This window comes from Odocoileus virginianus, chromosome 8 (assembly GCF_023699985.2).
Source record: "Odocoileus virginianus isolate 20LAN1187 ecotype Illinois chromosome 8, Ovbor_1.2, whole genome shotgun sequence".
In the NCBI taxonomy this organism is placed as follows: domain Eukaryota; kingdom Metazoa; phylum Chordata; class Mammalia; order Artiodactyla; family Cervidae; genus Odocoileus; species Odocoileus virginianus.
Genome location: NC_069681.1, coordinates 32,674,037 through 32,686,914, shown reverse-complemented (window position 1 = coordinate 32,686,914; position 12,878 = coordinate 32,674,037). Strand labels below are relative to the sequence as shown.

Genomic DNA, 12,878 nt, shown 5'->3' with positions numbered 1-12,878 from the left:
CATAAGTTGATTAAATGATGGTATCGATGAGCACTAAGGACTCAGTAGCCAAGTGCTTGGGTTTCCATGCCTGTAAGAAGTAGAAAACAGAGTCCTCAGCCCCTGTGAAGCTGGGGTCGGGAAAGGTGACCCTCAGGCATACAGACACATTCGTATTTAGACGGGTCCAGAGCGTGATACTAATGAGGGGATCATTAAATAGGTCAATCAAGCACAGAAGAGATCATAGCTACAGATCCAAATACAGACAGGGAACTAGTAAATGAGAAAGGCAGCATTAAATACTGTGAGTAATGATACACAGTAAGCAGTGTGGGGATAAGCACCTAGCTATATGAAGAAAATCAGATCTCTACTTCACGCTGAAACATTTCTAAATAGTTGCAGTGACAACAACAAATACTCGACATACAATAAACTGCACATGTTAAAAAGAACAGCTTGAGAAACCTTGACATATACACAGAACCACACCTTCATCATCTCATCCCTACCCCAACCCTTATGCCCAAGCAAACAATGATTTCCTTTCATTATCATGGGTAAGTTTGCATTTTCTAGAAGTTTACATACATGAAATCACAGAATATGTACTTTGTCGTCAAGGTTCTTCACTCAACATAATTATCTTGAGATTCACCCAAGATATTGTGAATATCAATATCTCATACTTTTTTATTGCTAAATAGTAGTTACTATAAGTAGGCTTCCCTACTCACTCAGACGGTAAAGAACTGCCTGCAATGTAGGAGACCCGTGTTTGATCCCTGGATCGGGAAGATCCCCTGGGAAAGGGAATGACTACCCATTTCAGTACTCTTGCCTGGAGAATTCCATGGACAGAGGAGCCTTGTGGGGTACAGTCCATGGGGTTGCAAAGAATTGGACATGACTGAGTGATTAACACTTTCACAGTCATCATATAGATATACTTGTTAATCCATTTACCTGTTGATGGAAATCTGGAGTATTACCAAATTGGGCTTTTACAAATAAAGTCTTTGTATGTATGTGTGTGTGTATAAGTCACTCAGTTGTAACACAGACCATAGAGAGCACACAAGTACTTTTAAAACAACTGAGACACAGGTTTTTTGCATGAAAACTGCAGGAACATCCTTGCAAATCATAAGGTTAAAATGCAGTTAGTAGATAAACTTACCCTGGTTTTGTGTCATTTACTACACAGTGATAGGTAAATGTCCCAAACATCTGAACTCCTAAAATGCCATAAAGAAGTAGAAAGAAAAGGAGGAAAATGGAAACACTCCATATTTGTTCTCCTGATCGCCTAGGAGGAAAAAATAAAGTAGGTAAAACTTACCAAAAAATGTCATAAACATTTCCCCTTAATTTATGTAAAAGCAGTGCTTACTTTAAAATATTTGTAATTCTGGTCCTTGGTAGCTCAAATCGGAAATAAATCCGGAATGCCCGGATCATAATTAGTGGCCGTGGGATCCGCAACATGCCCCAAGGAGACATCTGATCAACTATATCAGCGATTTCAAACACCTGCAAATTCAGAGGTGAACAGACAACTCAGACTTTCGCTCAGCATTGGGTGTAGTCAGGACACATACAAACAGCATCACATAGCACAACACACAGCACAAGCAGCATCACATCACAGGGCATCCCAGCACTGCTCGTAGTGAGGACACACACGGACAGCATCCCAGGACGCCATACGTTTCCTGAACTGTGTCCCACACTGCCATCCACCAACACTGACTTTCTTTGGAGTACATGTACATGGAGTACATGTTAGCTCTCTTAAGAGAAACAAATACGCAAATGAGTGAAAGTGTCATTAATCTTGTTCATTTTCTATATGATTCATCAAGGCACAGTTTTTATTACAAAAATGGAGTAAGTATGCCAAGTTTTCCTCACTACCAACAGTCTTTGGTGGAACTTCTCGAGTATCTAGAACATAGATTAATGGAGAAAGAGTTAAGAAAGATATTATGAAAAAGAATTCCATTTACCAGCAGAGGCAAGAGGATAATTAGAAAATGTTTGTCAATCATACAATAGTTACTAAATAGAAAAGAACACATTTAATATGCAGGATGAAATTAATTGTTAGAGAAGTGAGCTTTATAAAAATAAGAACAGCTTATCAATACGAACCATGATGAGTTTCTGGGACGGATGATGAATTTATTTTATTCTGAATTTTTTAAATGAAGAATATAATAAGTTCAGTTGGATTAAATACAAAATCAAGCCTGAATGAGTGCCTGGGAATGAATTATACTGTTTTTAATAAAATCTCTCCTTCAGGCCTTTTAAATATATGTTCCCCATTTCTCAAAGTAAGGAATTTTCCATTTGCAATACACTATTTATGTTACTCAATATATACCCCAATGTATTTATATTATTTTAGCTATTTTTAGTGAAAATTTAGTCACTGAAAAGACTGGACTTTTGATTTTTAAATTCAAATTTTTATTCTACAAATACAGAAACCTCACTCCATGTTCTTTCCATTTATTTCAATCAATATATTTCTAATGTCTGTTTAATGAGAAATAATCTTGTATGGTACTGATTTTTATTTCTGATTGAAAAATAATGCAAACATCTGACTGATGATGATTAAAATATCAGGCTTTTAAAAATCAATAAACATTAAAAGTGTTTCTAGACAATTACCCAATCACATTATACACACACACACACACACACACACACACACACACATACATACACACATATATATGTTCTTTAACATATCAATTTAGATTTTCAATGCAAAATAATGCCCATTTTGGAAAATATACCCTTGTAAGTTAAAAGTGTTTAATTACCTGTAACACCAATGAAACCCAAAGGCAAAAGACCATAAATCCATCAAAAACACACCAGCGATCTTTCACGTAGGAACTATCCCCCTAAAAATAAATTTCACATGGTGTTATCAGACAAAATGAATAATTTCAAAAAAACATCTGTGGAGGGAATAATCAAGTATTAATTTGATATAAGCTATCTACAATTTTTGTATCATAACTGAACAGACTTTCAAAAGGAAAGTCTTTCAGCATTTTAAATGACATTATATATGAGGAAAATAATTTCTAAAACACAAGTAACTGCAGAACTGTGCATGTAAAATTTTAAATTCATGCAAAGAGAAAACATCACTAGTTTTACTCTTAGCCACATAGATTCTACCACATAAGAAGCCAGAGGTCATCGTACTTAACAAGCAGCTCAGGTCCTAAAACCAACTCTTCCTACAGAACCAAGAGGATACAGTGGTCAGTGAAGGACTTTGAATCTCTGTGGACAACCATCATTAGCAGAGAATTAACCAGTAATTCACCTTGAACTGAATTGCAGGTGAAGATGAAGAAATGTGCCTTCATTTTCAAAATAAACATATATTGATTTTAACTGGGATTATAAATATAAAAGAAAGATAAAGAAGGCATGCTACTTTCATTTTTTAACAGTGAATCTATTCTGACACTGGAATGCATTATTTTTATAAAACAGGACTTTTAGAAAAAACTTTCCTTTCAAATAACAAAACAGTACACCCTATGAGGTTGAAATTGGAAACCTTTAACTAGAAAGAAAGCCTTCAATAGCTTGCTCAGGACTACACAATTAAGTTACTAGTTCTATAGTAATCTGTGAAACTCAGTTCTGAATCCAGTCACACGGTTACCAGCTCTGAGTGAATCTGTTTAGAAAATAAAAATAGGAACAGAAGACCAAGACTTTCAATAAAATGGTAAAATATGTTGCAGGATATTTAGGAAAATAAAGTAATTTTGAGAACCTTCTGCCAGGAGTAACAAATAGATTGTCAGAAAGTTTCCTTGAGAGGTTTCCAGAAATAATTTGTTGTTTGCAAATCTAAAGGTAATGAATGATAATTCACTTAATGAAAGTTATATGACTCAGATATGAAGTTTAAGCCCAGATTAGTTAGCACTGGGTAAGCGTGTACTTTATATAAGAGGATGTATAATGCCGAGCGACACACACACACACACACACCAACTACACACACACATCTTGTGTAGATATATAGCCATGTACACACCCAGTTAATACTATGCATAAGGCCAACTAATTTATAATAAAGTTAAAATCATGGTGGGAAAATTAATTCTGTGGAGAGTTAAGAAGAAACAATGCTGGTTCTCAAATGAATGCACAAATAATTTTACCACTGGCACAAGAATCAACCAGACTTGGTGTGTATTCAAGAAGACCCACAAAAGAGTTATAAAAGCAAATTTGGGGGTTGGGTGACTAACAAGACAATGACCTATTAAATTAGCATTATGATCATCATATGACCATATCTTAAGAAGATAAAAACTGTATCATAAAATGCTACTGGTTATGTATTCACATATGTTCATGTTAAGTATAGAGCAAATAATTAAGGGATAATATAGCTGCCTTCAATACCTCATGAGGAATCTTCTACCATAGGCATCAAATTTGCCTTGTACACTACACAACTTAAAATATGAATTAATTATAAAACTAAATATAGACAACATAACCAATATAAAATGAGTCTAATTTTGACTACCATCCTAAAAGATAATAAAATACAAATGTTTAAGTTGCACTTTGGAATTTCCCTTAAGTTTTGTTTGATATATTGAACAAATCTGTTAATTCATTCACTCAGTAAATAGAATATTTCTATGCTCTAGGCAGCATTCAGGAACAAGTGATATAGAAGTGAATAAAACAAAAACACCTGCCCTTATGTAACTTATACTCTCAGTTATTTTTTTTAAAAATGTAAAATGCACATATATTATATTTCTATAAGTGTTAGAAAAATGGGCTTCCCAGGTGGTGCTAGTGGTAAAGAACCCATCTCCTAAAACAGGAGACATAAGAGATGCAGGTTCAATTCCTGGGTTAGGAAGATCTCTTGGAGGAGGGCATTGCAATCCACTCCAGTATTCTTGCCTGGAGAATCCCAGGACAGAGGAGCTTGGCAGGCTATTGTCCATAGAGTTGCAACAAGTTGGACACAACTGAAGCAACTTAGCATGCATGCATGCATACAGAAAAATTAAAAGTATATATTTTCAAATCAACTTTTACTAAGCAAATATGTTCCTTACTTATATGTTGAGCAAAAAAGTGAAAAAAATATCACTTTATCTTTATTCTAAGAATTAGGCATAACTGTGATTGTTTTAAAAATGTAAAAGAATTCCAAAATGAGCACAGAAATATTATGAGGCTCAGCAGAGAACTATTTTAAAATAGGAATGATTAAACATAAATGTTAGCCAAGAAGGAGAATATTAATAATTACAGATTTTTGGGTACACAAGCACTCAGATAAGTTTATATAAGATTTTTCCCAAATAGTATTATTTCATTCCTGTTTTAAAATTAAAAAATGTTTCACGCAGTATCACTACAGTTAACCTCCTGTTGCTCATAATTTGCCTCAGTAACAAATTACATTCAATTAGATACAAGTTGAGAGCTTCTCATTATATTGAGGGTTATTTAAAATATAAAAAATGAGGATAAATAATGGTAGTTCCCAGGGAGGGGAACAGAGTGGCAAGGAGCCAAAGGTGGAAAAGAGACATAATTTTCCCAGAATATCCATACATATGCCTTTTGACAAATGGTCATGTGTTACATTTTTAAAATAGATCTTTCAAAGCTAACTTTTTCAAAAGGTGAAAATTATAGTGTTAACAAAAATCACTCAGTTGGTGTCAATAAAGTCAAATTTGAAAAATATGAGCCTCACAAATTTACAACGTAGTCATCAGTAACAGAGTTGGCTGAATTTTTATTTACTATATAGATTTATAGGTTAAGGAAATTGATGTTACAAAGCTGACTTGAGTATATTTTGAATTCTATCAAAGGATCGATTATTTGAAGTCATTTTATAAGTTCTGGCTGGATTCCAAATAAAACAAAAGCATGCAAACACACAGCTGACTCAATGGACATGAATCTGAGCAACTCTGGGAGATAGTGAAGGACAGGGAAGCCTGGAGTGCTGCAGTCCATGAGGTCGCAAAGACTCCGACACGACTTAGCAACTGAACAACAACAATGCAAGCTCATTCTAATGTCTAGTGACCTCATGAAAACTGGTTTAGCAAAAAAAGTTCTACTGTATAATACAGAAAACTATTTCTGAATTATGAAGTCATTTGAGTTGAACTATATGGAATGTTCTCTGTGTTGGATGTTCCAGAAATTCAGAGTGGTATCTGCCTGTCCCAACAAGACCACCACACTCTATATTGCATGGAATGGTCAATTAAAACTAGCTTCTTTTAACTTGCCTGGTATAAAACATGAAATAATCCACTGAGCAGAAGTTTTACACAGTATTTTTTGGTTTTGGTTTCCAGGAGTCATTCAATATTTATAAAAATCTTTGAGCTGTGTAATAGTCATCTGGGATACAAAGGCCAATAACACTCAGATTTTTCCCATCTTTTTTTTTTTTTAACCTTTTGCCCTTTAGCATTCATTGTCCTTCATGCTGTTCTGCCTTCCTGAAAAATTCCCTGCAGTCTATGGCAATTTTTTCCTCCAGACTTTGGTCTGACCACAGCCCACTCTAATCAGTGCTTTTGCTCATATATCATGCAACCAACAGCAACTCAACTCATGTATATAAATAAGGTTCATACCGTGTAACAGACAGAATAGTCTTTTGTAACTCCCATCCAGCTATTTAATTAACTTATATTATAGTTCCTGTAGTTTGAGTTTCCTATTTAAACCTTCTCTAAACATATTCCCTGGTGTTGTATTTTTTAAAAAGGTCAATCTTCCACTCCTCTGACAATGTTTGAGTTTGTTCTGAAGATTAATAGTATCTTGAAACTTTAAACTAGACAATTTCAGGTGGTATTCCCACTACCTTGCACCATGATATTAAATTAATGATGAGATAAGCATATGAACCATGTCTTCTGAGCCTGTGTAGATTACAATGCAGACAGTAAGAAGTCAATGCCTATGCCTCGTGAATGCATCCATGCATCTATCTATTCACTGAAATTACTAGTACTGTCCCTTTAAAGGAAAGATTCTTTGTAGCAAAAAGAGAAAGATGTAGTACATTGAAAGGTAATACCTTAAAGTTAAGACTCTTTTCCTGAATAATCATGAAAGATCACAGATGAAATTATGAGATGATTTTTGCATACTTCTCAGATTAGTGTAGTCTGAATCAGCAAAGCTGACATGCCATGCAAATAGGAATTGGGTCAAAGTTTAATATGGGCTTCCCAGGTGGTACCGTGGTAAAGAATTCAAGCGCCAATACAGGAGACGCAAGAGACAGAAGTTCAGTCCCGGGAGGGAGAAGATACCCCGCAGGAGAAAACAGCATTGCCTGGAGAATTCCATGGATAGAGGAGCCTGGTGGGCTACAGTCCATGGGGTCACAAACAGTCAGACATGATTAAGTACAGCAGCACAAGGTTTTTATAATTTTTGCATTATAATGAAATTGCAAACATGACTGAATTGAAATTAAAATCATATCAATCATTATCAAAACTCACTAAGGCTCCGTAAGGACAAAATACCTTTTCATGAACAGAATACAGGCTCTGAAACCTGGCACTTTGAAGTACAACTGAAGATAAGCAGAACCCTACTGTGTCCCCCACATTTTGTTTGTACAAAAGCTCTAGCCTCCTAGGCCTTCCTGGAGTTCTAAAGAACAAACTCAATCAGGAAAGTGAGAAAATATAGAAACAAAAGGAAAACAGTTTAATAAGGCCAAATAATAACCATAAAACAAAGTCAAAGACCTGTAACTCCTCTTCCAGGGCTATAGATAAAATTCTGAGACACACCCTTGAGTTGTTTTGCAGTTACTAAAATCCCACAAGGTAAAAGGAGTTAACGGATTGCTGACCACCAACACCTAGACCCAGACTAGCTGGAACCAGAAGGTAGTTACCACACCACCAGCTCCATGAGTTGGTCATGCACTCCTTGACCTTTTCCTCATCTGACCTTTAACATCCCTTCCCTGAAACCCTTCCAGGAGTTCGGGTCCTTTTAGCCTTAGCTACCCATACTCCTTGCTGGGCTCTGAAATAAACACTGCACTTGCCTTGACCATAACCTGGTATCAGTGGATTGGTTTTACCCAAGTTTGGTTCAGTAACATAATCTCATGTTGCACTTTGTGTCTGATACATTTAACTCATTATCTCTTTTTCAGTTTGTATTTTCAAAGACTCTTCACCATAACTGGTTCAATGGTGCTACGATTCAATGTATCAGGATGTCCAGTTCCTTTCAAAATCCTACTGCATTCATGGTCAAGTTATCATACTTGCAAATAATAAATTGTCCCTCCCCGCTGCTTCCAAAATATGGACACAGAACCTAACACGCATGAAAGCCCACTGGTACTTGAGAAACTGTAATGTCTCCCAATATGAAAGAAAGGTTCTAATTTGCTTGTTGCATCAACAAGAAATGAAGAGGACAGAGTGCTTGAGTTATGGGCAGAAATCAGCAGGCTGGTGCCTGAGGAGATGAGTTATTCAAGAGTGGTCTATCAATCTTTATAAAGGTAAACACTTGGAGGCTGCCAATCAATTATACAGTATAAGAGAGGAACTTAAATTGCCATGCAAGGATTTAACAAGCAGAGAAAACAAACACATTTTCCTGAAGACATTCATAGGGATATAGTTTGCAGTCACAAAACAATATGCATGGGTGTAGTTTCATAAGCACATGATTTATTGTTCCGCATTCCCAGGGCCCATCTCTCACTGTGTCTTAGCATTATTATTTATTACTTCAACAATGCTCAGAGGACGCATGCTACTTTTTAGCCAGGTCTGTTGCCAGATGAAAAACAGACAACTGAGAATTGTCTGAAGACTTCACAGTCTGCACTACATGGAATGCTTCACAAAAACACAAACATATATCACCCCAATGCTTTATTTTCGCCTATGGGGATTTGGTTGAGCTACAGTGCTTCTCAGAACAGGAATTTGTGGGGGAGGCAATTAGAAACAAATGATCAGGGAGTGAAAATTAATTGGCAGATATAGTCAAGCTTGGGAAATGTTATAAAAGATGTGAAATCCTTCAAACAGATACATTCCTCTAATGAAACTTTCAAAGGGCATTTTTTGCCGGGAGGACTCTGTGCTTCAATTTCTCTCTCCTACAGTGCGTGGAGCGTGTGATCTCCACTGTGAACTTCTCAAATACAAAGCAAACTATGTCACTCGGATTCCGATCCCCCACGCCTCTTCACTGACCACAGCAGGAAGACTGAGTGCCTCACAGGGCTGCAAGGTCCTCTGAGGTGCAGCTGGTCTCCCGCGCCAGGGTCCTCCCCGGCTGTTCCCTGGGCATACCATCTGCTCCCCCTGGCTGTGACCACGCAGAGCACCCCAAGGCTCCAGTCTGTTCCAAGGCTGTGTGTCTACAGCATTGCTTTCGTCTCTATGAAATCCTTTACTCCCCTCCCCAGCTCCCCCGCCACAGCCCACACCTCCTTATCCTTCAAGACTACACTTCCACATTCTCTTTCTTCAAGACTTCCCTGGGCAGCCCCAAACAGATTTTGTCACTATTTTTGGGTGCCTCCTTCCCCCTATAACTTTTTCAGACCACTGTTAGAGCATTTTCCACAAAATACTGATCTCTCACTATCTGAATTCTCACCATACAAATGTTCACTATGCACATTTGCAAAAATACTTGCCCCAATTACTGTGTAACGAGAAGAACCACTACTGTGTATCTGCATGTGTGCAATTGAAATGCTGCCAGTGTCGACAAATCCTGCAAGAAGGTAGGGTGTGCATACGGCTCCACAGTTCTGGGGGCTAAATCTTGGGCTGGCATTCTTTACCTACTTAACAATTGGGAAGTGTTAAGTGCATCACTACCTTCTCTTCCCTATTTTCTCCCTGAAGATTAGCCTTTCCAGGGACATAGGATTTGAGTCTATCAACCCAAATAAAGTATATGTGTAACACATGTTCTATTTTAAGCATCAGGTTACACTTTTCTTCATAAATTTTCACTTTTGAAAAAAGCTGTACAAATATTTTAGTTGGAAATCAGTACATTGTAAAACATTCACTATTAATAAGTTAATAGTGGACAATTTCTTTAAGAAAATTTATTTCATCAAGTAAAGACCAAGCAAGTCTAAAGAAACCAATTTAAAGAAAGGGAGTCCCATCAAAAAAGCACTAGGATCAAATGGTTTCACAGGAGATTTCTACCAAAAGTTTCAAGCTAAAACAGTTTCAAGATTACTCAGACTATTTTAGAGCACAGAAGTACATATACACAGCATACATATACACTGAATAGCTAATAACAAACCTGATAGAGATTAAACAACATTTAAACAATATACTGAAATATATTGAATATATAATATAATATTATACAAATATTTGAAATTATACAAATTATTATACAAGTTTAATGAAATAGTACATTAAAACAGAACAAAACTGTGTTATGACCCAGCCAGGTTTTTTCTGGGAATGTAAGGATGGTTTGATTACTAGGAAAACCACATTATTATGAGTAAAGGGGGAAAATAATCATTCAACAAAATGTAAAAGCTGTTCATGATACAACTCTCAAAAATTGAAATTTATGTTTAATCTCTTAACGTGATAAAACATTCAAACTTCAAAACCCCAAAAATACGCCTTGTGCAGCTTTTTTGAGTCATGACTTAAAGAAGCTAACTCTAAAAGAAAATACCCGTGATAAGTGGGGCATCATGAATATGGATTGGGTATTGGCCTACATTAAGAAATTATTGTTAACTGTGCCCAATGCAATATTTAGAAAAAAGATTTTATCAGTCAGCAATGCATAAGTTGTTTCTAACATAATCTGATTTTTCAGAGCTGTCTTTAAAAGAAATAGAACTGGACAAGTATTGATAACTACCGATATTGAGTTATAGGTATTCATTCCAACTATAATCTCTACTTTCATGTAAATTTTAAAATTTCCTTAATAAAATGTTTTAAAAAGTTAAAAATGAAGAGAGTAGTTCATTGATTGTGATCCCTCTCTTTTAAAGATAGCATACAATGAATTATGTATAAAAAGAAGCAATGAAGTTGACCCAATAAATACATCTTAAGCATCGACTCATTAAGTTCTCAAAAATGTTATACAAAATAAGGCTCTTCTCCATCACAATTTCTTCCTTTGAGATGTTTATATAGCCAGTAAATGAAAAGGCTAGGATTTGAGTCAAAACTTTCATTTGTCAAATCCTAATACCCATTCTGCTGTTTCATTATACCACTGTGTCTCTAAATAGCACAATTTAAAATACTTTTTGGAGAAGGAAACAGCAACCCACTCCAGTATTCTTGCCTGGAGAATCCCATGGACAGAGGAGCCTGGCAGGCTACAGTCCATGGGGTCACAAGAGTCACACATGGCTTAGTGACTAAACCATCAAAATACTTTAGAGACAGCATCATCTATAATACTGAGATGGGATTATTGGGCTGGCCAAAAAGTTCATTTAGGATTTCCATTTAACCTCTATAAAGGTTCGTGTCACAGGAGGAAGAGATACCCCAGGATAGAAATTTCCCTCCTTTTCTTATTTTTTTTTTTCTTTTCTTTCTTTCTTTATTGTCTCCCAATGGCACCAATTTCATGCTACACATTCTTGTCTTACAGTCTTGGAATTCCTTTCCATTTCAAGTCTCTCTTTTTACCTCTTTACATCTTTAGTATGCCTCAGCATATAAGATCCTGCTGATTATCATCGCACTGCAAATTTATCACGTAACGTTTATCCTGCATTCCATAAACCAACAGGGGCCTCTTTGGGTTAGGTGGCATGATGACACTGTAGGCGGCGTGAAAGACCCTCCTCTGGCCTTCAGGAAGCTGGAGGCGGGGCCATTTAGTTGCTTCTCAGATATTCCAAGACTTTATGCCTTACACGATTGACTTCACTGTTACAGTACTCTTAAATGTATCATGTTTTCACCAATATCTGGAATTATAGCCTCTTAAAAGGACTTCAATATTGATAAAAAGAGATGTTTTATTTGACTGAAATTAACATGAAAACATTAAACAGATACAGATTTTCAGTATGCTTTGGTTTTGAGCTTAAATAACATGGAAACGCTCACCTTGACAATCCCCCGGATGTGCATTTTGGCGATCATCTCTGCTGTGTAGAGAAACATCAACAGAGTGTCCAGGGTAAAGGTCACGTACTGCAGAGGAGGGTAGTGTTCGAAGGTCATGGGTGTGTTCATACAGACCGAGATGACGCTGATGATGGCACAGATGCGCAGCAGAGAGTGAACCCACTGTGGAGATGGCCCAGAAAAACATCTGAAACCTGTGTTATGAACCACGCGATTTGGAAAACATAACCCTGAGTTGGAAATATTGGGCTGGCCAAGAAGTTCATTTGGGTTTTCTGTAACATCTTATAGAAAACCCTGAACAAACTTCCTGGCCAACCCAATATTTCACCAGTAGAGAAAAAAGGGGGCCTTCTCCGGTGGCTCAGACCGTAAAGAGGCGCTTGTTTATATGAAGTGCAGGAGACCTGGGTTCAATCCCTGGGTCAAGAAGATCCCCTAGAGAAGGGAATGGCTACCCACTCCAGTATTCTTGCCTGGAGAATTCCATGAACAGAGGACCTGGCAGGCTACAGTCTATGTGGTCTTAAAGAGTCAGACATGACTAAGAAACTAACACTTGGGTTACTTAGGGAGAAAAGGAAGAATAAAACTGACATATTAAATACTGATAATGTGTTAAATATTTTCAATGTATTTTACATCATTTAATTCTCAAGGCAGCCTAATTTGCACATGAAAGCACTA

At 36.6% G+C, this 12,878-nt stretch overlaps 1 protein-coding gene across 3 annotated transcripts in view; it reads right to left on the bottom strand.

Annotated features, from left to right (window-relative positions):
* NALCN (sodium leak channel, non-selective) overlaps nucleotides 1–12,878 on the bottom strand; it is a 283,090-nt gene that overhangs the window by 243,717 nt on the left and 26,495 nt on the right. For 2 of the 3 annotated variants that reach the window (XM_070471442.1, XM_070471443.1), the window contains exons 3-6: nucleotides 12,171–12,353; nucleotides 2,820–2,903; nucleotides 1,376–1,515; nucleotides 1,163–1,291 (exon numbers count right to left, since the gene is read on the bottom strand). In XM_070471442.1, coding sequence (XP_070327543.1) covers nucleotides 1,163–1,291; nucleotides 1,376–1,515; nucleotides 2,820–2,903; nucleotides 12,171–12,353 — 536 coding nt within the window. The remainder of the gene's footprint in view (nucleotides 1–1,162; nucleotides 1,292–1,375; nucleotides 1,516–2,819; nucleotides 2,904–12,170; nucleotides 12,354–12,878) is intronic. The other variant, XM_070471444.1, reaches the window with a different exon arrangement.